At 35.7% G+C, this 25,288-nt stretch overlaps 2 protein-coding genes across 6 annotated transcripts in view; one reads left to right on the top strand and one right to left on the bottom strand.

Moving 5' to 3' along the window:
• IL7 (interleukin 7) overlaps positions 1-25,288 on the top strand; it is an 83,154-nt gene that overhangs the window by 41,336 nt on the left and 16,530 nt on the right. Inside the window, exons 5-7 of one of the 4 annotated variants that reach the window (XM_072604941.1) lie at positions 5,355-5,429; positions 5,837-5,884; positions 8,506-9,753. In XM_072604941.1, the coding sequence (XP_072461042.1) occupies positions 5,355-5,429; positions 5,837-5,884; positions 8,506-8,628 (246 nt within the window). In that variant the 3' untranslated portion in view covers positions 8,629-9,753. Of the gene's footprint in view, positions 1-5,354; positions 5,430-5,836; positions 5,885-8,505; positions 9,754-25,288 lie in introns of those variants that run through there. The other 3 variants (XM_072604945.1, XM_072604942.1, XM_072604944.1) reach the window with 3 other exon arrangements.
• ZC2HC1A (zinc finger C2HC-type containing 1A) overlaps positions 23,070-25,288 on the bottom strand; it is a 68,903-nt gene continuing 66,684 nt past the window's right edge. For both annotated transcript variants that reach the window (XM_072604939.1, XM_072604940.1), the window contains one exon: positions 23,070-23,932. The gene's annotated coding sequence lies outside the window, so the exon portion shown is untranslated. The remainder of the gene's footprint in view (positions 23,933-25,288) is intronic.

Below are 25,288 nucleotides of genomic sequence, written 5' to 3'. Positions count from 1 at the left end.
CTTTGAAAAACTCATCTTTTCCTTCCTCAGTAGAGTTATTTCTCTTTGTTATAAATTTACTTTAAAGTAATTCTTACAGAGTTACTTTAAAATAACTCTTAGATCCAGAAGTTTTACAACTGTCCAAAGAATTGTCAGTTTCTAATAATAGCCATGATGAGTGACTTTTGCTTGGACCAATTGTTGAGCCGGTTGTGAATCTAATATCTACCCATACCTCATCATCTTATCAAGAAGCATAGCTTGAGAAACAAATTCTTACTTGCTAGAATATAGGTAAAACTTTCTAATAACCTTGTAAAAAAAAAACCATTGAATTTAGTTTAGAACAACCTGTTCGTGAGGAAGCCATGCTGCCTTTCTGTGGTCACTGTTTATTTTTCTAGGTGTACACTAATCATCTTTTTAATACTATTTCTTAGAATTTTTCCAGGAATCAAACTCATGCTCACTATTGTTTATAGATGCTATATTGTTCCCTTTTTAGAGAGTCAGTATAACATTTGCCTTTTCCCATTCCTGCAGCACCACTTATTCCTGAAATCACATGGGTCCAGAATCCCAAAGTAATCAAGAGTAGCAAGGATGTTACACTACAAGCCAAAGGACTCCAACATCTTCCCTGTCCTTATTCTCAGTATCTGGAGGACAATTGAACTTACCAATCACTGTCTCCTTTGCAGTGCCTTATGAGGAAAACTGAATTGTTGCCTCAAGAGAAGTTGGTTCCAGGGCTTTTTAGGAAGCTGAAATGACCATACATTTCCTTTTTCAGAAATGTATCAGTTCAAGTCTTTAAAATAAGAAACAAATAAAGCACACAGTCGCAAGATGGCTGAGTAGTTGTTTTCCCCAAACATCCCCACAACTGAATAATTTTCAGAAAAAAGAAATCACGTGTAAGATATAGAGTAAATAAATCTACAAGGAAAAAAGCTGGAAATTTTGAACAAGTTTTTTTTTTTTTTTAAACTTGACAGTAACATCAGAGATCTTCAATGCTTAGAACACCCTTTAAGAGTTTCCACCTTGTAGCTCTCCATGGTACAGACATAGCCAGCATGAGCTACATCCTTGAAAATGACTCAACTAAAATTTCATTTCCTCCCAGCAGAGGCATCAGATGCTGATTCAGTAAAGACCATGGAAAGAAAGAAAAAGCACCTAGAACAAAGCAGGAAGATATAGATAGCACAGAGCATGGTAGAGAGCCAAATTAAGAGGGAAAATAGATTCTTTGCCTGAGGGAAAAGAAAGGGGAGTAGAAATTCATTAGGCTCAGTCCTCTCCACAAAGAAGTTACTTTAGAAAAAGAATCATGTAGGATCCCCATAATTCCTAAAGTGGGGAGGCTGAAAATGCCCACGTTTTGTATATGTGCAGTAGTAGAAGATGTGGAAGGGTCACAGAATGAGGGGGAAATAAACATAGACAAGGCATTAGGAATAAAAGGGAAGGACTGAAAAACTGAAAGGGCTAAAGGAGAATGCCTCAGTAAAAATCTAGCTCACAGTGACATAAGCCAACAGAGAGGCTAAGTAAAAATGAAAATAAAAGTCTAGAGTACATTGAACAAGTATATTACAAAGTAAAACCACTAAAAGTAAGAATCTTGAGGATTCTCCAGAGATCATGGAACAAGAGCAAGAAATTCCAGAGAGAACACTGAAAAAAATTAGAAATTAAATCAAACTGAGAATCAGCCTTAGTGCTGAGTTCAAAACTACAAAGACAGAAAAAACATTGTCTAGATGGTGCAAATTTTCACCAAAGAAGATTCTGTTTAAGAGAATAACAGATATGGAACACAAAAATACATGAGTGAATGATTGGTGAAATAGAAGCAAAAAGCAGCAAGGTTAAGGAACACATGAATGCTTCACAATGCAAAGAAACTAGGACAGGATGGACAAAGATAAACTTGGGGATCACATATCTCCTAGAATAACATGATGTTAAAAAAAAAAAAACCTGAATACTATAGTTCAGGAAATAACAGAAGAAAACTGTTCAGACCTTTTTTTATTATAAACAATGAAGTACTAAATAATTTAATTCACAAATTGTTACCTAGAAAAAAATGTTTGAAATACTAAGGCATGTAGTAGTTAAATTTCATAATTACAACAACAAATAAATTGTACATGCAGCCAAGAGAAAGACCTTCAAATGCAAAAAAAAAAAAAAAACCCTCACATTAGTTTGAATGACCTATAATTACTTAGCAGTCATAAGAAATCAGTTTATTCCAAAAATCAAAGGAACTCAAACTGTACTCCAAAATAATATATTCTGCAAATCTAAGCATAATTTAAAATGACTAAATTAAAAGAAAAGAGCATTGTAAAAACAAAAATATTAAGAGATTAGAGGAGAGAAGAAGGCAAGACATTTTAAACTAGATGGTGATTGAAAATGGTCAAAAGATGGGGAAATTAGTACAAAAAGAAATTAACAGTTTAAGCCTATTCAAGTAACTTGGGATAGGACAGGTAAACAGGAATAGGGGAGCTCCACTGGGAATAAATTAGCATCAAAGTACTGTAATTTTGAAAAGTTGTAATAAATTAATGATGAAAAGAAAAGAGAATATAAAGAGAAATTATAAATGAATGTTAAAATGAGAAATATTCATCAAATCATTATGGACAATAATGCAACAAAATAGTAATTAATACAAAGAGTACAAACAAAAGATACAGAGATAAATGGAGATCTAATAAGGACCTCCTGTGAATCGGTGTGAATCAAAGAATGATCAGAGAAACTCCTAATGGCTATGTAAATAAATGATAATTGTAAGAACACCCACCAAAATTTCTGAGATGAAAGTAAAGTTGTTCTGAGAGGGAAAAAGTATCTTTGGGAACATAAGTTAATAAAATAGGAACAAAAAGAACGAATTGAGTATGCAGCCTAAAATACATAAAAAATAAACTCAAGGTAAGCATAAAATTGAAAATTTTGAAAACAATAAATTCAATGGAAATAATGGCAGAAATGATGAAACTTAAAGCTGATTCTCTAAAAGACTAACAGAATTAATAAGCTTTTTATTTGTAAACCTGATAAGAATAAAAATGGGAAAAAAGTCAAATTATCAAAATGCAAACAAGGTTACATTACAACAGAGTAGAAAGAAAAACAGTGATCAGAATTAACAGTATACAGTTATATGCTCCAAAGACAAAAATATAAAATAAATGGAAGCTTACCTATAGAAATATAAAATATCCAAATTAACAAAGCATGGAATAAAGATCTTAAACTACTCAGATAAAATAAATGGAAGAAATCATAAATGAACTACCAAAGTGATGGGTCCTCTGGTCCTGGTGCATTAATGTTTAAGTCCTATCAAAAATTTTAAGAGTAACTAATACCTATACTACACAAATGGAAAAATGAAAAAATTCTGCCAAATTACTTTTTAAAATCAGAAAATATTTATTTTGTAAAATGTATCAGTTTATCTCCCCTTATAGAATGTAAATTCCTTGATTGCTAGAATTGTTTCTTTTTGTGTGTCTTTATATCCCTGGTTCCTCAAACAGTTCCTAGCATACAGGTGAAATCTTATAAATGTTTATTGATTGATTGACAAATATCCTTATACCTAAACTTGATAAGGATAAAGCAAAGAAAGAAAACTAAAGAGAAATATTACTAATGAATATTGGGATCAATTTTTTAGATTAAATCCTATCAAAAACACCATAGCAAGATAGCCAGAGGAAGAAAAAAAAAAGTACTCCTGTGACCAAAGTGGATATATTCCAGAGATGCGAATTTGATTCACACTAGGAAAATAATTAACATAACTAACTTTATTGAAACCAAAATACCATAAACCTTATGATTATATCAGTAGATGCAGGGGGGAGGGGCAGGGAGAGTAGAGACCTTCAATAAAAAACAACACTCATTCATGCCATAAGAAATCAGTAAGAATGGTCAATTTTAATACAATTAAAAAGTATATATTTAAAACAAAAAACTAATATGTGCAATGGAGAAATGCTAAAAGGCTTTTCTAAAAATAGAGATGTAAAGCAAGGATTTCCCTCTCTTACTGTTATTTTACATAATTCTAGAAATGCTAGTAATAGTAATAAAGAAGAGAAAAAATTAAAATTATGGCAAGGGCATAACCTAATTATTGATATTTACAAATGACATGATAGTTTACTTAGAAAACCCAAAAAGTCAGCAGACAAACTCACTGAAGCAATAGCTTCATTAAAATACCAGGACACAAAATAAATCCACAAAACCATAGCAATCAGTATATAATAATTCAAAAGTCCAAAAAGATGTGATAGAAAAGTAAGTCACATTTACAAAAAAAAAATACAAAAAAATAGAATTTAGGTTACAGCTTAGCTGGAAGGATATTGGCACTTCAGGATCCATTTTAGAATTTTTTTATTTTTTATTTTATGTGACTCAGAGTTGCCTGAACCGAACTCCAATTGGTTTGCAACCAGATATCACATCTTATAATTCTTCTGTATAACTCATAGGAAATACTTATTTTACCTATCAAGATACTGGGCACATCATGAGTGATCAATAAATAATTCACTAATTACTGTCATTGAATAAGAGTGGAATGAATGTTTCCAGAGACTAAGTTCCTCTTTTTCCTATTCCTCTTCACTGGCCTGTTTTCAACATCAATCAGTAAACGTTTATTAAGAGTCTCCTATGTTCCTGGCACTGTGCTAAGTAATGGGGATACAAAAAGAGACAAAAGACAGTCCTTGCGCAGAAAGACCTTACAATCTAATGAATGGAGACAATATACAAACAAATGTGTTCACAACAGATTACATACAGGATGAATAGGAAATAATTAAAAGAAGGAAGGTACTGGAATTAAGAGGAGTTGGGGAAGGGAAGGCACTGAAATGAAAATGGGCTGATGGAAGACTTCTTGTAGAAGGTGGGATTTTAGTTGGGACTTAAAAGAAGTTCAGTAAGGTCAGTAGTCAAGGGGTAGAAGAGATAGCATTCTAGGCATGGAAAACAGCCAGAGAGGATGGAAGCCAAGAGACAGAGCATCTTGTTCATGGAACAGCAAGGAGGCTAGTGTCAAAGTACCAAAAAGTACGTGTTGGAGAGAAAGGTGTAAGAAGGCTGTAAAGGAGGGAGGAGGCGAGATTACGAAGGGCTATGAATGCCAAAGAGAATTTTTGTATTTGATCCTAGAGGTGATAAGAAACCACTAAAGTTGGCATTCTGTCATCAGGACTACGAATTAAACTAAGATGAGACTCCAATAGAGAAAGATCAACAAAAAAACTCAAAGTTTGGTCATCACATGGCACGTTTTCGTTTGGTTTGGTTTTTAGGAGAAAGAAAAAAAAGTAGAAAGAAAGATGGGAAGAATCCATTCTACGAGTGAAGTCTCTCCCACCAAGAGTTCAGTAAGAATTAATCTTCTCTTTTTCTCTTTTTCTATTCAGCTTCCTTCCTAAGATCATAAATTTAAGGCCTCACAGGTCATATAGTCTAACCCTTCTCCTCCGCCTCATTCTTTGGGTGAAGAAACAGAGGTCCATAGAGGTCAAATGACCTTCCCAAGGTCACATAGGTCATTAAGGACAGAAATGGGATTTGCACTTCGGTCCTCTAAGTACAGATGCATTGCTCTTTTCTTGTATCACACATGGGGAGCAATCCATGTCCATGTCCATGTCCATCCAAGGGGCACTTTTTGAATTGCATTTTTCTCATCTACTTGCCCAAAGCCAATACCAGTTTCTGTCATGCCATTTTCTTTTTTTTTATAACCTGCATCACATCTTGACCATGTCATATTGTTCTCCCTTAGGTGAATGGAACAGAGAAAAAGGCAGGAGGACCCTGCTTCAAGATCCTGGTAAGAGTTAATTTCCTTATTTTCATCCTAGTTTCTCAAAAGAAACCCATGCCTATGTTTCTTTTAACTTTGATTTTCTGTATGTAATTTATAAAGAATTATATATGATTTTATAAAAGGGGTGAGAACCCTGCCTCATTAAGAGGAGCCCTTTTTCAATTGCATTATTTTGAAACTTGAACTTTCAAAAAGTGAGTTGCAGAGGCAGAGAGCAAGTATGCCCCCCCAACAACCTGTCTGAAACAGTCTGCCCATCTGAAGACTCTTTTCACCCTTTAAGATTCACCCAGGGCTGGAGCAATCATCCCCAAAGTGCTCCTATGACATCTCAACCCACAGAGGACATGCTACATTGTACATGTCAAATCCACTGCTTTCAAGGAAATTTCTCACAGGGACTTAACAACTTTTCTCAGACTGGTTATACTTTTAAATTACAAAGAGAACTTTGAAGGTAGACCAAAGAAAAGAATATGTTACAAAAAAATAGGAGAAATCACTCTTACTCATTGATTTTTATATTTTTTTAACATTCATCTTTTGGTGTCATAGGGGAAAAAATGTGATAGCCGTGATGTTTATATAGCATAGCTGACTTAGCTTGGGATCCCTCGTTACAAAGAACATAGAAATTCCTGCTCCATATTTATACTTAAGAACTTTTCCTAATGTGGTATGGGTCATAGAATAGCCATGCTTTTCTCCCTCAAATCCGACTTATACAAATGATATACATAGCCTATTTGTGTGCCAACCTGTAGCCCATGTAGGTCCGATGTGGAATTTGCCTTTTCCATTGCCATGCTTTTTTTGCTCCTTCCACAGAAATCTGGATCTGTGACTTTTCATGCTTCTGTCCTTATAGGACCCCCATGGAGCCCTCCCTTCTACCCCTTCAGTGGCAGCTTTCAACCCTGTGCAGTTCACCCATGACCACTTAAAAAAAATATTTATCTTAAACTTAAATACAAAATGAGAGAAAAAAACATTTCTTTGTACACAGAACGTAAGAGAGGTTTCAATATAAAGCTGTTTAATTGTAGCTTTCTGTAGGGGTTGGGTGGGGGAAGGGAGGGAGGAAAAAAGATAATAAAAAAACAGCAGAGAACAACAGAAAATCTAGAAGGAAGCATAGAAAAACTGGATTGCTTTGAAAACAATGTGTAGTATTTATTATCTATGTTTTTGTGAAATGGATTTATGTGTGTGTATATTCCTATATATATGTGTGTATATATAGATGTGTATATTCCTATATATATAGATGTGCACATACACATCTATAATCATATATATACACACATATATGTATATATAAGACTATATTATGCATATTTTGATTTCTCATTTCTTTCTCTGGAAGTAGATAATATTTTCCTTCATAGGCCAAGTCTTTTCACATTTTTTTCCTAAATCAAGCAGCTCATCATTTCTTATATCACAGTAGTATTCTATCACAACCATATCCCATCTCAGAGATTGTCTGTCTCTGGCTGATCTCTTTCTCCTTGGCTTCCTCATTTTTATTTTTTGTTGTTTTATTCTTAGCAGCTTATTATTGATATTCAGAATGATGCCCCGGTCTCAGGTCCTTGTTACTGTTATTTTCTGAGCTCTGTCTGCGGCCCCAAGCTTGGACTTTCCTCTCTCCCTGTAAAGCTGGGCCCCTAGCCAAGCTGTCCTGTGAAAGCTTCTTGATCCCTGTGTTCTCTCCAGAGGCTGCAAATTTCAACTGTCCTCTTTGCCCTGAAACCAAAATCAGAGACTCTGCTTTCCTGTACGTACCCACAGCATATGCGTGTGTGTGTGTGTGTGTGTATAAGATTTTAAGTTATAAAGCAAAGGGAATTTCCTCACCTGAGTGTTGTCTGTGAATGAAATTGCAGTGCTCATCCATATCCCTGTTCCTTTTCCTGCTTAGGTCTTTGCAAACTTTAAAGTGCGACACAAATGCTAGCTACAAAATAATAATACTTATTGTTGTGGGTTATTATTATTTCTAGGTATATACAGACAAAAAATAATAGCTAGCATTTCTGCATTACCTTAAGTTTTACCCAGCTCTTTACATATGTAATCCCATTTGACCCTTACAGTAACCCCAGGATTTAAGTGCTTATTATCCTTATTTTACAAATGACGGAGTGAGGTTGAGAGAAGGTTCAGTGACTTGCACAGGGTCATACAGCTATTACAGATCCTGAAGTAGAATTGGCACGCAAGTCTTTCTGACTCCAACTGCATGACCTAGCTGCCTTTACATGATAACCTGAGGATAGGGATACAGAAATGTTTGAGATAAAATGTTTATGTATAATTTAATCACAGACAGCTAGATGGTGCATTATGCCAAGATGACTCATATTCTTGAATTCAGATCTGGCCTCGGACACTTATTACCTACCCTGAGCAAGTCACTTAACCCTGTTTCCCCTCACTTTCCTCACTTATAAAATGAGCTAGAGTAGGAAATGGCAAACCACTCTAGTATCTTTGCCAAGAAATCCCTAAATGAGGTCACAAAGAGTCTGATAGGACTGAAATGACTGAACAACAACAAATAATTTAATTGTGTTTCATGTGAAGATGAGAGCTATAGAAATTTTCATTTGTCGTTATAGGGAGAAAAATCTTCCAAGGAACGGAAAAAACAGAATAAATGTTTATGCTTAATACAAAAAATGATATCTGATGTTAGCAATTGCTGGAGGAAAATGTTGAATATAAATGCCAATAGAAACTGAAACAACTGGGATGGAACAGAAGCCCCACGATTTGATCAACTTCCACTTGCACTTTCCAAGTGTTTATCTGCTCCCACTTATCTATCTCCTCGCCAGAAGCTACTGTATTTATGCTAGCAAAGCTATGGCACCATGAGCAAATGACCATGAATTCTACTCAGCTGCACTGCAGGCACCAGTAGACAGAAGCAAACCAATGAAAAGAAGATGACAGTTCACAATAAAAACTACTTGATAACTACCTGGACGTGCATGCACCTGCCTTTATTCTGGAGCAGATTACATGTGCAGAACCACAAAATACCTAATCCCCTGTGTTCTCTGGTGCAATAACTTGTAAGGGTTTTTGTTTTTTACTACTCAGCTGCAAACTTCAGACAAAGAACTAGTATAATAATATATTTTGTGCAATATAAAAAAGTACAGCAGGATTCCCAATTAATAGTTCATTTCTTTCATGAAACAATTCAATGACTTTAACTTCCATTATACTTTATTGAATAGGGGAAAGAGCATCATCAGGGGTAGAAGACATGCTTCACATATGACAGTGGAACGTTAACAAATGCCCAAGAGAACAAGAATGCTTAATTTCTTAAAAGGGGGCAGTGATTGATGCACACAAGCCACGAGCCAAAGAGCTCCATGAAGCAAAAATTGTTGACAGAGAGAGAACAACTTGAAAATGAAATGTCAGAGTCTACATTCAATTCAATGCAAAAAGCATTTGCTGAGGGCCTCTTCTACTCAAGCAATCAGGGATAAAATGGCGAAAACCAAGTGCAATCCCTGTCTTATAGGAACTTACATTCCCCTGGGAGATGCAATGTGTCCAGAGAAGTAAATGCAAGACAGTGTTAGGAGAGTGAGGAGTACAGGCTGTCAGAATAGCTTTCATCTTAGTGAAAAATTAACTTTGACTTTTATGTACATAGCAAAATTATCTAAGTAACCTTAATATGAGTATTTTTTCAGAGAATAATATATATTGACATTTTATTAATGATATGTACATATTTAATTTTGACTACGTATCTTTGTATATATATATATATTGATAGATTCTTATAACTTTATTACGTTGAGTAACATTACTCCTTTCTTAATAAAAGGCATACACAATAATATGGTATAATAATTTATTTTATTTTCTATGATTGGCATTTGTACTTATAAGAGAGGAAATAAAATCAATCTAGCCTTATCTTCCACCACTCCCCAGTCTATACCCTTCCACTGTAATCAAGTTTGTCTCTACATCACATAATGGTGAAACAACAGGGCATGCCAACTCACCCAGACATTGTGATGTGGAAAGATCAGTGGATGTGAAGTCAGAACTTCCGAGTTTTGAATTTGAATTTGAATCCGAGTTCAAATCTCACCTGCACTATTTGCTACCTATGTTTCCTGGGCAAAATCACCTAATGTCTTTGGATTTCTTTGTCTTTATCCATCAATTAAGGGGCTGCAATTAGATTATTTCTGAGATTTACTCCATCTCTAAATATCTCTCCCTATTTCTTATCCCTGCTGTAATACTTTTGCTCATGCTATTCCAACCGTCTGGAATGCTCTTCCTGCAACTATTCCTCTTGACCTCAACAGGTCTGTGTCATGCTCTACCTCCTGGATGATATTTTTGATCACCATGACTCTCCTAACACTTAAAGTTACATCCTGTATTTTTATTTTGTTACATTCCATTTAGCACCTGATGTAATAATTTGTATTGTTTGATAATGGATTAACATTTACTGTACATAAATGTCAACTGTTTTGTTGTATTTCTTTCTGTATTCCCCCTACAGTGCCTAGCAGTAGACTGAATATTTATTGAGGTGAAATATGACTTTTAATACTCATCAGACTATATTCTTGAGTATCTGGACTTTCTCTACGATACCACAGAAACCTTTTTATCCTGGAAGTTCACTTCACCCTTGGACCTCACATGCTGGAAGTACTTTATGCCCTTGAAGCATCTCCCTCTGATTGTATGGTTCCTCTCAGAAACCCATTTTAAGGAAGATGTCCAGACAGTCTTCATCTGTTTCCATCTTGTATTCATCACATTTATCTATTCTCTCCTCACACATCTCCCCACCAGTTTCTCTTTACGTGTTATCTTCCTCCATTAGAATTTAAGCTTTTTGAGGAACTGCTCTGTCTTTCTTCTTTTATTTGTATTTCCAGCACTTAGTACAGAGCCTGGCACAATGTAAGCATACGTACTTGATGATAACTTGAACTGAGTTGAATCCAGAATTGAAAAGGAGGAGGAGGAGAGAAGACTGGGCTGCATTTGGAGATTTCTGCAGCATTTTCAGTTATTGTAAATTGATCTTACTTTATGAGACCATGTTTTTAATATCCTGATAATGTCATAGGGCTATGACTCACATCAAACCATGATTTTATAAGAATCAAAATGTCACGTTACCCTTAGGACAATAGAAGGATACACGGCAACTTAGGAGTATCACCTATGATACATTATGTGTAAGAAGTGATATTAATTACCCTATTAAGGACATATGTGAATGGAAAAAAGTTATATAGTGATCACCAGAGGTAACTAGTAGCCAGCTAGAACAGTTTAAAATCTAAGGGAAGGTTTCCAGTCCATTGGGCTGACCCATAAAATAGCATGAAACTTATGGGTTACAATCTACTGGCCAGTAGAGGAAGTACTAGCATTAATAAGGTCACTGTTCCATTGTTGTAAATTACAATAACTGCTTATACAAAGCAGATGATACAATTTCTCTTTAAGATAAAGTCAGAGACAATGTAACTTATTTCAGATTGGATGCCTAGTAGATAAATGAAATGATGAATATGAAGCACTTTGCAAAATTTAAAGTGATATTTAAATGTCAACTCTTAACATTATTGTTCTTATTATCTTTTCTCATCTTAGTTCTGTGGTGTTCAGATCGAAATGGTCCTGGGACAGGTTGATATCCTGCTATTATTCTTTTACATTTAATGTTCTGGGAAATAAAATCATATTATGAAGATTTCTCCAGGAAGGGAGAGAGAGAAGAGGGAGAGAGAGAGTGAGAGAAAGGAAAAAGAACAAAAGGAAAAGAAGGAAAACTTCTTATTGAATATGCATAGTCCAGCAATACAAATGTGTCTAAAAACAGCCCCATAATCATATTTTACATTTTAAATCCATCACTTCTCTCACAGGAGGTAGGTAGCATGCTTTATCTTTGGTCCCCAAAAATCATGGTTTATATTAGTACATATTAATATAGTTTCCTCAAAGCAGAGAAATAAAAGTTAACCTTAATCTGGACAGAAAAAGGCAAATTATTTGATGGTGGATATACCTGATATGCAAGGTGGCCCATTAGGTAGGTTTTCCCTTTTCCTATTTTTCCATCTTGAACAAGTTAAAAAAAAAATGCCCATTAAAGCAGGGGCAGAGTCAAGGTCATTGAGTAAGAGAATCACAGCTCAGAGGTCAGGGATGGGGAGAAAGGATGCTGAATCCAGAAAAGTGGCTTTTAGCTAAATGATTTTAAGTCACACTTCCAGAAGCATGTGACCACTGTTAGAAGTGAAAGTTCACTCATGACAAAAAAAAATGTGTATCTCCAGAAAAAGAACTGGTCTGATTGCAAATTCAAGTACAGCTTTCTCATTTTTTAAATTTTCCTTTGCTTTGTTTGGTGATACAGCTAATATGGAAATATTTAGCATAATTTCACATGTGTACTTCATATATTGCTTGCCTTCTCAGTAGCTGGGGGAGGGGAGGAAGAGAATCTAGAATTCAAGATTTTAAAAGAAAATGTTAAAAAAAATTTAAAAGAAGTGAGAGCTCATCCCGAGAAAAAAATAATTGTCTTTTTATTTTGGCTTTGATCTTTTCTTTTATTTTTATTTGTTATCATATTGGGTTGATAATTCTCCAGTGTGTAATTTTCTCCCCATCACACTCAACTACTACATTCCTACATTGAATTTATATGTGAAAGTCTGCATGCAGAGATGACAATATTGACATTAAATGCTATATAATTGCCTCTCATATTGCAAACAGAATACTGTCATTGCTGCTATTTGCACATTTGTTTTATTCTTACTCTCTTAATTGATACAGCTCTGCTTCTAGAATTAATAATGGCCTAATATTGCAAGTCCACTTCACTTTGTTCAGTTTGTTGAGTATAATTATTATGATCAATATATTGGTCAGATGGTATAGAAGTTACTTGAAAAGGTTTGTTGATTTTTTTGTAAATTTTTAAAATTTTAAATGTAAATACAAAATGAGTAAAGAAAAAAAGCATTGCCACATACACAGTGAAACATAAGAGAGGGTTCAATTTAAAACAAAAAAATTTCATTTCAAGAAAACCTATATAATAAATACTACACATTATTTTCAAAGTTGCCCAGCTTTTGTTTATTTGTTTGTTTCCTTGTAGGTTTTCTTTTGTTCTCTGCTGTGTAATTTCTATTTCATTTTCCCCTTCCTATCCCACCTGAAAGAAAGCTACAATTAAGAGAGTATATATATATATATATATAATATGTACATATATATGTGCACATGTATATTATACACAGATATGTATATATATACATACATTTACAGAGATATCTTTAAACATATACATTCATACACATATGTGTAAGACCTTACTTAGCTTATTTCCACTTTTTATCTGTTTCTCTAAAGGTGGATAGCATCTTCCTTCATAAATTCTAGTTTTTCTAGATCAACCAGCTCATTTCCTACACCAGAGCAATATTCCAACCCAATTGCATCGTATCTGAGAGATTGTCTGAAAATTTTCCCCCAATTTTCTGCATTCCTTCTATTCCTGGCTGCATAGGTGTTATTGATACAATAAAAATTTTAATTTAAAGTAATTAAAATTATCCATTTTATACTTCAACAATGTTCTTACCTTATAGTTTAAGGTTTGATACTACTAAATCTGTTTCCTTCGTATCTTTTTTTCCGTGGTTTCTTTGAAGTTCCTGACCTATTGTTCTTTTAAATGGACTTTGTTATTATGTTTTCTGAGTCAGTAAGGTAATTTTTTTGAAGGTCCTTCAATCTTTTCCCACTCAGCTGTCAGACTGTCCTGCCCACCCCCCCCCCCCCACACACACATACACAGTCCACAAGATGCAAGATTCTGCTTTTAGTAGAATACAGTTGTATTGGTATTTCCAGATCCATCATCTATCAATGGATTGTCAGTACTGATTGGAACCAATTCTAGTCCATTCAAGGTATTAACAGAATACTGAAACAATCAGTTGGAACTCTAACTGCAGTTTGTATAAAGGTTTACAAGAAAATAGATGAGAGTAAATATCTTTTCAATCTCAGAAGCAGAGAACAAGTTTCTTAGGCTGAAACTGCCTCCCAACCCCAGCTATCCCCAGGGCTTGCTGTTTGTTGATTGCAGAGAGTTGGTCTGGAGGCCAACTTCACTTGGCAGAACTTCCCCCTCTGTAAGTTGGGTCTTTCCTGGGGTTTTCTCAAGTGTTCTGGTGTGTGTGTGTAAGTTGAAGAGAATATTTGGAGCCACCTCTGACAAAGGGACATCTCTGACCAGGGAGATTGACCATAGCTAGGTCCACTATGTCAGAAAGGGACTAATGGATTTCTTCCCCTAAGTCATACAAAGGAACACTATCTGTGATAAAGGGGAGGGTTAGATCCCTTGGAGTGCATAGAGAAGCTTCACTTGTGGCTAGGTCCAAAATTAGGAATTTTCTCAGAACAGAATCCTGACCCTCCTGGAGAAGACTGAGTGTATAACAGTACTGCTACGGAACTGGAAGGTATCTAAGAAGGAAAAAGATGAATTGTTTAATGAAGAATATCAGAGGACCTTCAGTTGAATACCTGAAGGCCCTAAGGCAAAGGAATCCTTGAATCACATCAGAAATACTTGCAAAAATTCAAATGGTCCCTTGACCAAGTTTGCTAGTCTCATTTAGTACAAAGGAGAATTACCACCCATATCTATTTCATGGATGAATAGCCATTTACTTAGTCTTTTAGGAAGAAAAATGGTATTCACTGAAAAGAGCAAGCATGATGAGATTGATCCCAGTAGACAAAGGACTTTGGGATTAGATTGATTTAAGGGTATTCCAAAATACAGCTATGCCAAAGAAAGAACCATTGACTTGTAGCAAATTAATAGACTATGTGTAAGTGTACTAGAACTTGTAAGGAGGTACATCAGAATAGTGTGCCTTGAAGAACTTAAGTCCCAGTCACCTTGAAAACATCTCTTGTATACATCAAGGAAGCTGGAGGTTCAGAGCTGAACAAAGAAAAGTCATAGGATTTTTTTGAGAGGTAGAACATGACCTTATCATTAATTCCCAATTGGTCTATTCCACCTGGATTTATGCAACCCCACACAGAGACGATAGTAAAACTTGAAAATGTGGAATGCCCCACCATATACAGTGGAACACAATCATCATGTTCCAGTCACTCCATAAGAGACACTGGATAAAAATGCTTTTACAGCCTTTTAAACAATTTGACCTTGGGAAATGCAGTACAACAAAGAAAGCTTGAAATTTCACAAAGAAGTTTCTGCTTTTAGTAGAATACAGTTGTATTGGTATTTCCAGATCCATCATCTATCAATGGATTGTCAGTACTGATTGGAACCAATTCTAGTCCCTTCAAGATATTAACAGAATACTGAAAACAATCAGTTGGAACCCTAACTGCAGTTTGTATAAAGGTTTACAAGAAAATAGATGAGAGTAAATATCACAAGGATTCTGGCTTTTCAATCTCAGAAGCCGAGAACAAGAAAATTGATTCTGGTGTTTTCACAATACAAAAAAAAATGGAAATAATGGCTGAGGCAAGAACTCAGGAAGAAAATAGATGTATTGTTTAAGCCACATGATCAAGAGCAACCCATAGGATATAGCTGAGCAGCTCCCAACCATTTCAAAAATACCTGACAAAATTTACTTTGTGATGGATGGCCTCAGAGAACACCAAGGAGCAGCTGCTACTCCTTGCAAATGGCATTCTTGCAAAGTCTAGTATCCCATGTGTACCCCCTGCAAATGTGGTACAGAAGGATGGAAGGCTATATACGTGTGTAGATTACAAGACTTTGAACAAAAGAAGTGGTGTGATACACTCTGCTAAGAAGTCAAGAAGCTCTAGATTTTCAGTCAGGCAGCTAGAAGTTATCACTGGCTGCTACTGGGTTCCTGTGGCAGAAGACGAGAAGTCTGCTTTCATCTGCTTGACTGGATTTACTAGTGTGTGAGTGTTCCCCAAGCATCTTAGTAGCACCTGACACTTTCTAAAGACTAAGGAAGTAATTGGAGATATAAATTAAATGCAAAGACCACATAAGATTGAAGCTATGGTGGTAATTAAAGGGGTAAAGACTAAATGTAACACCAAAGGCAATTACCCAATAGATAAATGTTCAAAGCAAATGAACAGGCATCCATATCATTGGGAAGACAATAGAAAAACACAAAGAGAAACAGATTAAGGTCTTAGATTGTCTAGATCAAAGTTCCTTCATGTGGGATCAGTGAACCTTTTTATAAATAGTTTGGAAAAATTAATATATTTTGCTTCCTTCATAAATTCATAAACATAATTCTATGTATTTTATGTGATACAGTTCAAAACATTATTCTAAGAAGGAATCTCTAGGCTTCCTCGACGCCAAAAGGGTTGATAACACAATAAAAGTTAAGAAGAAAATAGTTTGAGGCTTTCCATTGACTAGTGCCATTCTTGCCGTTCAAATTGAAGAAATGAGAGACAATTCAAGTTCAAGAAGAAAGGAGATCCCAGATAGGAGACAAAAGAGCCAGGCTACCCTTGTTCTGAGTCACTACTACTGCCTGCCACATCCTGGAATGCTAGAGGTGGGAGCAAAGGTAGAGACCTGGAAGGGGACTGCTGGAAGAAATAAATCTTGCTTGGAGTCATAGATCAGTGAGACACAGAGCAGTTGCCTCAGAACTGAGAACAGTCATAATGATGAGGAAGTAGTTAACTCTCCCCAGCCAAACAGCTCTCACCCCACTAGAATCTAATTTCTCCGATTGTATTTTATTTTCAGTTCTGGATTCTTTCCTTCCTGCATTCCCTTCCTGCACCCATTGAGAAAGCTAGAAAAACAAAACTCATTAAAAGTGTGTATAGTTAAGCAAAACAAATTCTTGTATTAACCATGTCAAAAAAAGAACTCTTCAGCCTGAACTCTGAGTCCATCCCCTCTTCATCTGTAGTATGTTTTTTCTTTTTATTAATTTATTTTTAGTTTTCAACATTTACTTCCATAAGATTTTGAGTTCCAAATTTTCTCTCCATCTCTCTCCTTCCACCCCAAGACATCATGCATTCTCATTACCCCTTCCCCCAATCTGCCTTCCCTTCTATCACCACCACCCCTTCTCCTATCTCTCCCTTTTATTTTCCTGTAGGGCAAAATAGATTTCTATACCCCATTGCCCATATATCTTATTTCTCAGTTGCATGTAAAATATTGTTTGACATTCATTTTTAAAACTTTTGAGTTCCAAATTCTCTCCCTTTCTCCTTCCCTGCCCACCCTCATTGAGAAGGCAATTTAATATAGGTTTTACATGTGTAGTCATGGAAAACACTTTCTGTAATAGTCATGTTGTGAAAGACTAACACCCATTTATTCTATTCTCTCCTTTGACCCTGTCCCTCCTTAAAAATGTTTGCTTCTGATTGCCCCCTCCCCCAGTCTGCCCTCCCTTCTATCATGCCCCCCCTCTTATTCACTAACCCCTACTTTTCTTTAGGGTAAGAGCATCCAAATTCTTAAAGGAAAAGTTAAATGAATTATAGGAAGAAAGAGGGAGCAAAACTATACCTGTTGGGGAATTGCAACTATCCCCTCTAAGAATTTGACAAATCCAACCAAAAATAAGGAAAAAACTAAAGATGTGAAAAATAAGGAAAAAACTAAGGCAGTCAGTGAAAATACCTGGAGCCAAGAGGTGGACTGACCAGTGTGAGGAACAAGGAGGGCAGTGTCATTGAATCAAATATGTGGTGGAGGATGCTAAAAGTATAAGAAGATTTGAATGGTGAGGTGGGGAGTGTAGATTATGAAAGGATTTGAACACCAGGAAGATTTTATACACCTGTGGGTATAAAATAAATATATGGGTATAAAACACAGCTCCGGTAATAAAGGAGAATTAGTAGGCTACACATTCAATGTGAGTCAACAGTGTGATACAGCAGCCAAAAAAGTAATGCTATGTTAGGCTGTATAGAAACTGTATACAGAACCATGGAGACAATTAAGGTTGCTGTCCTACACTCCAACCTGATCATATTTGTAGCAGTGCTCAATTCTGGGTACCACATTTTAGAGGGGAAAAAATTAACAAGTAGAAACATGTCTAGAAGATGGTCATGAGTAAAGTGAAAAGACAAAAAATTTATAAGAGAAGCAAGCAAAGGAAGTTGAAGTGCTTAGCCTGGAGAGAAAAAGAAGATTTGGGCTAGGATAGCTGGTCCTGTAGGTCCCAAATGAATTTACTTTGCTTGACAGTATCTTGATGACATTACTGCAGCATGTTTCCTAAGGGATGTATTTTATTCAAAAGAAATGGGTAACAATGGGTGTGATTAGCACTGTATATTAAAAAGATAAAACTCATTGGAGGAAAAGAAACCATGGAAAGAAGCATAGCAGAAATCACGTGAGTAATTATGAACAGAGATAGGAAAAGGAATGTATGTAGCAGAGTACTATTTATCCCCTAAACAATGACTCTATCATTTCTTTGATCCTCTTCTTTTTACCCAATATATGTTGGGGGAAAAAAACCAAACTTGTGAATAATCAGAATTTGCTTTTAGAGCCTCAAGTCATCCTCAATTTTTGCTTTCCTAATACTCTTTATTGGAACATGCATATCATGCTTTTTACACACATTATCGTCAGTTACCAATCTGTTTTCATCATCTATGTCTTAACTTTTTGCATCTGTTGCCGAGTCCCATGTAAATCCACATAGGTTATTTTAAACAATTTCATCTCTGCCTTCTTATTAGAATTGTTTCTCTTAGGCCTTCATTCCTGAGAGCTTCCGATCCTGCTTGGAATACCTTCCCCTTTAAGTTTCAGAGGTTACATTCCTCTTCAAAATCTTTTCTTCTCAAATTTAAGATATATGTCTTGACTATTCCCAATTTTCTTCTTCATTACACACTCTAGGAAAATTTTTATAAAGAGGGTGTTTTTTCTATCCTCCTAAATTTAACTGCTCACTCATCTCATGAGCCAGAGCCTCATATTCACGATCTCTATGGCAAGTATTTCCAAAGCCTTGTGTTCTTTTTTCCTTGTAAGACAGTCAAGTGAACGTATGACTTCCAACTGCCTTTCTTTGCTATAAGAATTGAGGAATGGGATTTTCAGCCCTTTTGTCCTTAAAAGACAATCATTTGAAGAGAAAGTTCTCAGTAAATGATTGCTACATTTGGGGAAGTCCAAAGATTACTCATTCTTGCTAAGAACTGAATTGGGACATTTGTAAGCAAATAGAAAAATCAATCTGCGTTGTTCTAATGTATATAAATGAGTAGTGGTGAGATACATACACACAAGTGATGTATGCTGCCATGGAAAGTACAGATTGTACCAAGTACACCTTGTTTTTGGGTGCTTGTTACCACCCTCTCTTCCCTACCTGCATTATGTCTGAATAATAGCCACACTGGATTACAAGTAGCTCACTTTTTCCTTCAGCATCTTTTTGGGTTTCCTTTAGCAAGGTGCTGACCCGCTTTTCATACTTTTCTTGCATCTCTCTCATTTCTCTTCCCAGTTTTTCCTCCACCTCTCTTACTTGATTTTCAAAATCCTTTTTGAGCTCTTCCATGGCCTGAGACCATTGAATATTTATTTTGGATGTGTGGGATACAGAAGCCTTGACTTTTATGTCTTTCCCTGATGGTAAGCATTGTTCTTCCTCATCCAAAAGGATGGGGGAAGATATGTTCACCAAGAAAGTAACCTTCAATAATCTTATTTTTTTTCCCCTTTTTGGGGGGCATTTTCCCAACCAGTTACTTGGCTTTTGGGTCCTTTGTCAAGAGTAGGGTATACTCTGCGAATCTGTAAGATCTCAGTTCCTCCAACATGGCACAGTCAAGCATGTACACTAGTCTGGAAGCAGGAAGATATTTTTGTGCCCAGAATCTTAGCAGTTACCTCTCCACAGCCACCTGGTCTCCAGTTCTGCCAAGTCAGCACTGATTTTCAGATAACCTGGATGGGCAGGGCTGCCATTCAGTGTGAGATAAAGATCAGCTCCCTCAGGGCCTCTATGCAGGGCTGAGGTAACATTCAGCTCCTCAGTGCTCCCAGGGGTTTTTACAATCCAACAATGGATGCAGGCAGCTGTATGGGCTACAGTGGGAACTGCTGCTGCCTGCCCGATGTGATCTCTGTGGCCGCTGCCTGAGGCCGGAGCTATGGGAAGGCCCTTCTCCCTTCCTGGCCAGCTGAAAAAACCCCGTCACTGACCTTTGGTGCCTGTGGGTTGAGAGATCTGTGGACTACTGCTGCTGGGACTGGGGATTCACTGCTATTGCGACTGGAGATTCCGCCCCCAAGGTGTCCTCCTCCGAGTTGTGCCAGGCCATGAGGCCAAGCCCGGGCTGGGCTCTGCTCCACGCCGATGTTTCCCATGGGCCTTTCAGGTCACCCTGGGCTGGAAATCTCCTCCACTCTGTTCTCCACTTCTGCTGCTCCAAAATTTGCTGAGAGTCCTTCTCTACCGATATTTTATGGGCTGTGTGGGGAGAGCCTGCGTATGTGTGTCTTTCTACTCTGCCATCTTGGCTCCACCGTAGCTCACTTTTTAAACATAGGTGCAATGTAATGAACACTTAGGTTCCCTCAGTGCCTTCTCTGCTACAATGTGGAGTTTATATCAGATGAAAAACTAAGAATATAAGTACATCAGCTCAGAGTCACCAGTTAGAAAATTACTAGCATTCAGCTATGGGTTTGACCTTCTAGCCTGAATTTAAATTTGTATTTATCTATAAGGCCTATTTATGTTTGAAGTAAAAGTCAGGATTCAGGGAATATTAGGTAAAATTAGTGAGCATAGTATGTTATTGTATCTATTATTAGACAGTCACTAGGATGGGAATTTGGAGAAAGAGGTGGCCTTTTTTTGGGCATTTTCTTTCATCCTTTTAGAGGTAGGTATTACCAACAGTTTTAGTCAGTCTTCTGGTCCAAGATATCTGTAGGGAGCTGATAGCCTTCCTCAAGCTCTCCTCTTTTCCACATCTCAAACTTTTTTACTTCCTTCTTTCACTGTCTCTTTTCTCCTGTATTACTGATTCTTTCCAGCTCTGCTGGATAAGTCCTGGGTGGGGCTGGGCATACTGTCCCCACACTGTTGTTGCTGATCTGCTGTGTCCCTTTAAGAACTCTCAGAAGTGATTAAATTCTGTTTTCTGCCTCAAAGACTGAAACAATCTCATCACCTAAAGAACTGAGAGGAAAATTCTTGTCCCTCTGAACTACAAATCTCATGATGTCAGTCAGTTTACAGATCCCCTCTTACACACACAAACACATACACACACACACAGAGTTTATGTGTATAATTTGACTTTAAGAGTTGTTCTTTTCCCATCCAGGTTGGTCAATTAAAGAGAAATATCCTTTCCTCTGCAAATTATAACAAAAGCCACCTAAGGATATATCTGTGCTTGCTTAAGCTTTTGTTAAAGAAATCTTTGTTCCTCTCTTAAAACAACCTAATCCAAAGTATGAGGAAAGCAGGATGATGCCATGTGACACAAACCATTCCACCCCCTATTCAAGATATTCCAATGGCTCCCTATTCCATCAAGAATCTAATATAAAATTTATCCTGTTTGACTTTTAAACTCCATAAAACCTGACCATTTCCTATCTTTCCAAAATTTACACCTTGCTCCCCTCCCCATCTTGGATTACATAGGCAAGTGACAGTCCTGCTTCCTTGCTATTCCTCCCACAGGACACACCATGCATTTTTATTGGCTGCCCACATAAGCAGAGTACTCTCCCTCCTCATCTCCACCTACTGGCTTCTTGACTTCCTTCAACCTTTCATTTTATATGGCACAGAGTAGGCACTTAATAAATGTTTACTGACTTGATGTAAGGTTAAAATAAAGAACTCTAGACCAGTATCACTGATGAATATTCAAAAATGTCAAATAAAATCCTTTCAAACAGACTTTAGCAATTTATCCAAAAAAAGAGTATTATGACCAAGTCTGATTTATACCAACATTCTTGGTGCAAGTACCCAGAACTTGCAATCTAGAACAGGTATCAAAGAAATAAAGCGTCCCATCCATCTCAAGATGAGGACTTAAAACGTGACTTCAATGAAGGCCATTAGTATATACTACATTTTAACAATTATGTAGCTGGTACTCTCAGTTCTCTAAGGTTTCCAAAGCACTTTATACACATCATTTAATCCTCAAAACCCTGAAAAAAGATTAGTATTTTCATTTACATATGATGAAACTGATACAGAAAAGGTCATCTCATGTATGGTTGGAGTCTGGATTTGAGCACATGATTCTAATGAATCCAAGACCAGCGTTTCACTACATCAGATTGTATGGTTTTGATTAAGTTGGAGATACTAACTTAAAGCAGTACTAAAGGTCTATGTAACATAAGACATAAACTAAATTTGCTGCCTAAAGCAGAGGTTTTTAACGTGAGTCTTTCATCCTTTATCAGTTTTCATTTTCAAAATCTTCACCTCCTTACAGCATTCAGATTGTGCCTGGAGGTCGTTAAGCAAAAACTGAGCATGCCTATTTCAATCATATATTCAATAAATATCTCTTAATTTAATGATAATGAATAGAATTTCTCCATTAATTTTTAGGGTCCATATTATTGGAATGGTTAATTTCTCTCCAAGCAGATCACATCCCTGTATGTACTAGACTTATTTTTAGCCAGGGAAAAGTTTTCAGAAATTAGCTAAGAGAGTCATGACAAGATTTTTAGTCTTCTAGGCATTACTAGATATTAACTGCAAATTGATAACTTCCCCTACTCAAGCAATGTTTATTGTTTAATGAGACATACTTTAGCCATATTTTTATATTCCAAAAGATTACCTTCAACAGAAGGTGGCTCTGCTTCTATTAGGATAGGCAAAAGTGTGTCAATCTATTCTTTAAAACTGTGGTAGTCTTTGTGATAAAAAAATACAGTTTCAACTTCAAAAATCTATGATCATTAAAAACAAACTGGCTAAAAAATATCACTCTTATATAAGAATATGTACTTCAAAATATATTTTTTTCTCTGTATACCAATGTGCTGACATACGTATTTATGAAGGTGTTTGAAAAAATAAGATGCTATGTTTCATATCTTTATTGTAGGAGGTCAAACACACCATACATTGTATATAAAAAGTTACAGGGGACAACAGACAATAGTTATCTTAATCTTAAACTAATAAATTTCAGAAGACTACACTATGGATTTTTACATTTGCATTTCAAGCTTAAATTAATTACCTATACTACAGCACTGGAAAATACATTACAAAATAAAATAAAAACAAAATAAATGCTGCATAGCTGTAGGATAATTTCTTAAAAACTGAAGTACAGTATTGCACAATAAATCAAACTGAGAGTAATATATGTATATAATTATGGAAATTCTAAAATGAATTTAAATACATTGTCATGGCATGTTTCATAATTCATAAATATATTTTATCTCCTCACAGTTCATAATAATCTCTTTGGACTCTGAAAACAAACAATTCCTTATCAAATCATTTCCCCATGCATTACATTTAGACATTTATTTGCTACTATAAAATTCATTACGAGAAACACATATGCCAGTCTATCGGATTTAACTTCTTTAGCTCTACTTCTTGTGCAGAGAAAATTCTGTGGCCCTAACAAAAGGAAAGCAAGAGAAAACATAATGTTCAAACTTTGATGACTTAGATTTGTACAGCATTTTACAGTTTGCATGGTGCTTTCCTCACAACAACCCTGTGAGGTAGGAAGTGCAAGCATTGTAATCCCCACTTTGCAGATGAGGAAACTGAGGCTGAGAGAGGTTAAGTGACTTGCCCATGGTCACACAGCTAGTAAGTTTCTGAGGCAGGATTTGAACTCAGGTTTCCTGATTCCAAGTCCAGCACTCTTTTCACTATGCGAAGCTGCCTCTTGATTCTTCATAATTTGGGTTAGAACAACCTATATTAAGAACAGAAATTGGTCAAAAATAAATTCTAAAATATGCATCTTAAACCTTAATCTAATTACTAGATAATAATCATTTTTTTGGAGATTTGTCCAATATATTTAATATATGCCAACATTTTTGTATATAATTAGCCCTATGCATTAATTAAAACAGATAATAAAAATCAGGAAGGAATTAGCGATGGGTAGAATGACAGTTCTTCTTCCCGTTTATAAATCTTTAATACTGAGCAAAAATCATAGAAGTATTGGAGAAAATTTTGGAGAAAGAAAAGCCCAAGATTGCTACCAACGTCCATCTCAATTCCCCAGAACAGAGCAACTCTACACTTAAATAGCCAAAATATAATCTCACATACATCAGTTTTGTTTGTAATCAGCCTTATGTATTTTAAAATAGAATCTAATTTCCTAAATTTGAATGAGTTAAAAATAATGTAAGAATGCTAAAAGTGATAGCAAAAACTATGCCACCTCCAATAGCTCTTAAGAATCTAATATCTACCATATGCTATGCTATTAGTGACAGTGACTCACAAACAATAATTGGAGATAAGTAAGTTGTAAGGAAGCCACAATTAAATCGTTAATATGAATTCCTGACATACCACTAAAATATGAAGTTAAAAAACAAACTTACATAACAGATCTCAGCTACATATTAAAAGCCTAATTTTTATGGGTAATTACTGATTTACAATGTAGATTAGTATTACAAGACTGAACCCTACACGAAAAATTAGGAAAAACCAGATCTGGGTTTCATATATACAACAAAGGATAAGTGTACTTATGGTTGACTGGATTACTATCTGTATACCCACCAGTTATAATTCATAGCTTTCTTTCATTCATACTTTACCTCAACTCTGTATTTATCTTATGTTCTGACGTATATATGTTGTTTCTCCTATTAGGATAGAAGCTCCTTGGAGACAGAGGCTGTCTTTGTTTATCTCAGTATCACTAGCACTTAATATAGCCCTTGGCAGACTTTAATAATTGCTTCTTGATTGAAGGATCCCGAATTTGCATCATCAGACAAACTAAATTCCTATAAAATCTGTTATATATTTTTGTGTGAAACACTAAAAAATAAAATCTAAATACTTAATGGAAATTTGTTAAAAAAAACAAACAAGTTGTGATTTTATATTACTTATGGAGGAGAATTATATAAATATTTATACTTAACCCACAAAAATGAAATTCTGAAATTAAAATTTCTTCTCAAAAATGAAGACAGAGAAGAGGCAGAAAAATAAAACAGGGACTGAGGACATAACTGGGATCAAAGAAGAAAGAAGACATAAAGTACTTTCATGGGCTTTAAGGGAATAAAAATCT

The sequence above is a fragment of the Notamacropus eugenii genome, chromosome 4 (assembly GCF_028372415.1).
Source record: "Notamacropus eugenii isolate mMacEug1 chromosome 4, mMacEug1.pri_v2, whole genome shotgun sequence".
Lineage (NCBI taxonomy): Eukaryota > Metazoa > Chordata > Mammalia > Diprotodontia > Macropodidae > Notamacropus > Notamacropus eugenii.
The sequence above is the reverse complement of the archived record's forward strand: the minus strand, read 5'-3'. Positions and strand labels throughout refer to the sequence as shown.